Source organism: Apteryx rowi, unplaced genomic scaffold (assembly GCF_003343035.1).
Source record: "Apteryx rowi isolate R43461 unplaced genomic scaffold, aptRow1 scaffold_1334, whole genome shotgun sequence".
Lineage (NCBI taxonomy): Eukaryota > Metazoa > Chordata > Aves > Apterygiformes > Apterygidae > Apteryx > Apteryx rowi.
This window is the reverse complement of record NW_020447569.1, coordinates 67,509-70,836: the sequence shown is the minus strand read 5'-3', so window position 1 is coordinate 70,836 and position 3,328 is coordinate 67,509. Positions and strand designations below refer to the sequence as shown.

The window sequence follows — 3,328 nt, the reverse complement described above, 5'->3', positions numbered from 1 at the left end:
AGCTTCTTCATCATGTGGGCGAAGACGTGGAGGAAGCCGACGACGGCGTCCCAGAGGCGGCTGTGCGCCAGGCTCTGCTGGTTCCCCGTGCAGGGGCCCTGCGGGGACACGCGGGCACACTGGGACCACGGGGACACCGGGGACCACGGGAACTCCAGGGACACCAGGGACACTGGGGACACGCAAGGAAACCGGGACCCTGGGGACTGCAGGGACACCAGGGACATGCAGGGAAAGTGGGACCATGGGGACACTGGGGACCCCAGGGACATACGAGGACACCAGGGACATTCAGGGAAACTGGGACCGCAGGGACATGGAGGGACACCAGGGACCCTGGGGTCACCAGGACCCTGAGGACCATACAGGGACCCCAGGGACACATGGGGACACCAGGGACACCCACCTGGGTGCGCTTGGCAAGAAGGGGAGCTCTGGGGCGCCTATGGGGCAGGTCACCTAGATGCACTCGGTGAGGGGCTATGGGGCTGCTATAGGGCAGCTCACCTGCATGTACCTAGTGAGGTGCTATAGGGCAGCCATGGGGCAGCTTTGGGGCTGCTATGGGGCATCTCACCTGGATGTACTCGGTGAAAGGCTATGGGGGGCCATGGGAAAGGCCATGGGGCAGCTATGGGGCAGCCGTGGGGCAGCCCGTGGGGCGGCTCACCTGGATGTACTCGGTGAGGCTGTTGAAGACCTGCTTGGCCACGGCCATGGCCTTGGAGAAGTTGCGCTTGCCCTGCTCGTCAATGACGTCCTTGCCCGAGTAGTACCAGTAGAAGTCGCTGATGGACTCCTGCCGCCGCGGGGACACGGGGACGGTCAGGGCGACGGGGACACGACACGGGGACGGCCAGTGGCATGGGGACACGGGGATGGGGACAAGGGGATGGAGACATGGGGATGGTCAGCAGCATGGGCGTGGGGACAGAGGACAGGGACATGGGACCCAGGGATGGGTCACCAGCATGGGGACATGGGGATGGGGACACAGGGATGATCAGTGGCTTGGGGACGGGGACATGGGACCCAAGGATGGGTCAATGGCATGGGGACATGGGGATGGGGGTCAGGGATGGGGTCAGGGACAAGGGGAGCAGGCGGAGCCAGGGGATGTGGGGCAGGGATGGGGACGGGGCTCAGGAGTGGGAGCTGGGATCAGGAGCAGGGTTAGGGACAGGGATGTGGGGCAGAGGGGCCATGGGTCTGGCTGCGGGTCCAGCTATGGGGCAGCCGTGGGGTGGGCTGCAGGGCCATGGGGTGGCCGTGGGTCTGGCTGTGGGGCAGCCATAAGGCAGCCACGAGGTCTTGGCTCCCACCATGGGGTGGGCTGTGGAGCTGTGGGTCTGGCCATGGGTCTGGCGGTGGGAGGGCCGTGGGGCGGCCGTGGGGCGGCTATGGGGCAGGCACCTGCAGGCGCAGCAGATAGTCCACGGTGCAGATGATGATGTTGATGGTGGTCGTGTTCCCCGTCTGCGTGCGCAGGTAGTTCTGGAAATCTGTGGGGCACGCGGTGAGAGCCTGCCCCACGGCCGCCCCACGGCCCCATCCCTGCCCCATAGCCCCATCCCTGCCCCACGGCCAGCCCTCATAGCCCTGTCCCTGCCCCATGGTCCCTTCCCTGCCCCATGGTCCCTTCCTAGCCCCATGGCCCTGTCCCACAGCCCTGATGGCCCCCACCCTGCCCCATGGCCCCCTCTCCTGCCCCATCACCAGCCCCCCGCCTCCAGCCATACCCAGCTCCCTCTGCCCCCCATGTCCCCCTGTGTCCCCCCGTGTCCCCACGTGTCCCCGTGTCCCCCCGCACCGTTGTTGTGGCCCTCGCAGAGCAGCTGCAGCAGCCGGAACAGATCCTGCGTGAACTCGTCGTCCGACATCACCTTCTCCCCTGGGGGCGACGGGGATGGGGACAGGGACAGGGACGGGGACAGGGGTCAGGGCCACGGGGCCACCGTGAGCCGCATGTCGGCCCCCTCCTGCAGGCAGCAGGCCACCCCGGGGTGGCAGGGGGACACGGGGTGGCACAGGGACAGCATGGGGTGGCATGAGGATGTGCCACCATGGCTTGGGGACACCCCAGGGTGGCACAGGGACATCCACCGTGACTTGGGGACATGCCACTGCGGCTTGGGGACACTCCAGGGTGGCACAGGGACATGCCACCATGGCTTGGGGACACTTCAGGGTGGCTGGGGACATCCACCGTGACTTGGGGACACCCTGGTGTGCCATGGGGACATGCCACTGCAGCTTAGGGACACTCCAGGGTGGCATGGGGACATGCCACTGTGGCTTAAGGACACCCCAGGGTGGCACAGGGACACCCTGGGACGTCATGAGGACATGACCAGGGTGGCGCAGAGACATGCTGCAGTGGCACAGGGACATGCCAGGGTGGCACAGGGACACTCCGGGGCAGCACGGGGACACCCGGGGGTGGCATAGGGACATGCCAGGGTGGCACAGGGACGCTCCAGGGCAGCACAGGGACACCCGGGGGTGGCACAGGGACACGTCAGGGCGGCATGGGGTTAGCGGGGAGGGGACAGCCGGGGGGGCTGGGGTCGGGGACAAGCGGGGACAGGCATGCTGTGGGGACACCGCCGCGGGGACGGCAGCCGGGGACGCGGGGACATGCTGCGGGGACACGCTGCGGGTGCCAGCCCTGCGCGGGGACAGGGAGGCCACGCCGGTGCCACCCTGCTCCGACACCGCGGGGACGCTGCCGACCCACCACCCGGAGACCCTACGGTAACGGCCGTTATCCTATAGACCCCCAACCCCCCCAGAGCCCTATAGACCCTACAGTAACACCCTATAGCCCTATAGACCCTACAGTAACACCCTATAGCCCTATAGACCGTACAATAACCCCCCAGCCCTATAGACCCTACAGTAACACCCTATAGCCCTATAGACCCTACAATAACCCCCAGAGCCCTATAGACCCTACAGTAACACCCTATAGCCCTATAGACCCTGTAATAACCCCCAGAGCCCTATAGACCCTACAGTAACACCCTATAGCCCCTATAGACTCTATAATAACCCCCAGAGCCCTATAGACCCTACAGTAACGCCCTATAGCCCCTATAGACTCTATAATAACCCCGCAGCCCTATAGACCCTACAGTAGCATCCTGCAGCCCTATAGACCCTACGATAACCCCCAGAGCCCTATAGACCCTACAGTAACTCTCTGCAGCCCTATAAACCCTACGATAACCCCCCAGCCCTATAGACCCTACATAAACACCCTATAGCCCTATAGACCCTATAATAACACCCTATAGCCCTATAGCCCCTATAATAACCCCCAGAGCCC

The 3,328-nt window shown here is 64.8% G+C and overlaps 1 protein-coding gene across 1 annotated transcript in view; it reads right to left on the bottom strand.

Annotated features, from left to right (window-relative positions):
* Positions 1–3,328, bottom strand: part of LOC112961560 (ryanodine receptor 1-like) — a gene marked incomplete at both ends in the record, with an annotated part of 77,125 nt that overhangs the window by 7,111 nt on the left and 66,686 nt on the right. The window contains 5 exon segments of the mRNA XM_026056883.1: positions 2–98; positions 671–799; positions 1,414–1,502; positions 1,811–1,891; positions 2,716–2,725. Of these exon segments, the coding sequence (XP_025912668.1) occupies positions 2–98; positions 671–799; positions 1,414–1,502; positions 1,811–1,891; positions 2,716–2,725 (406 nt within the window).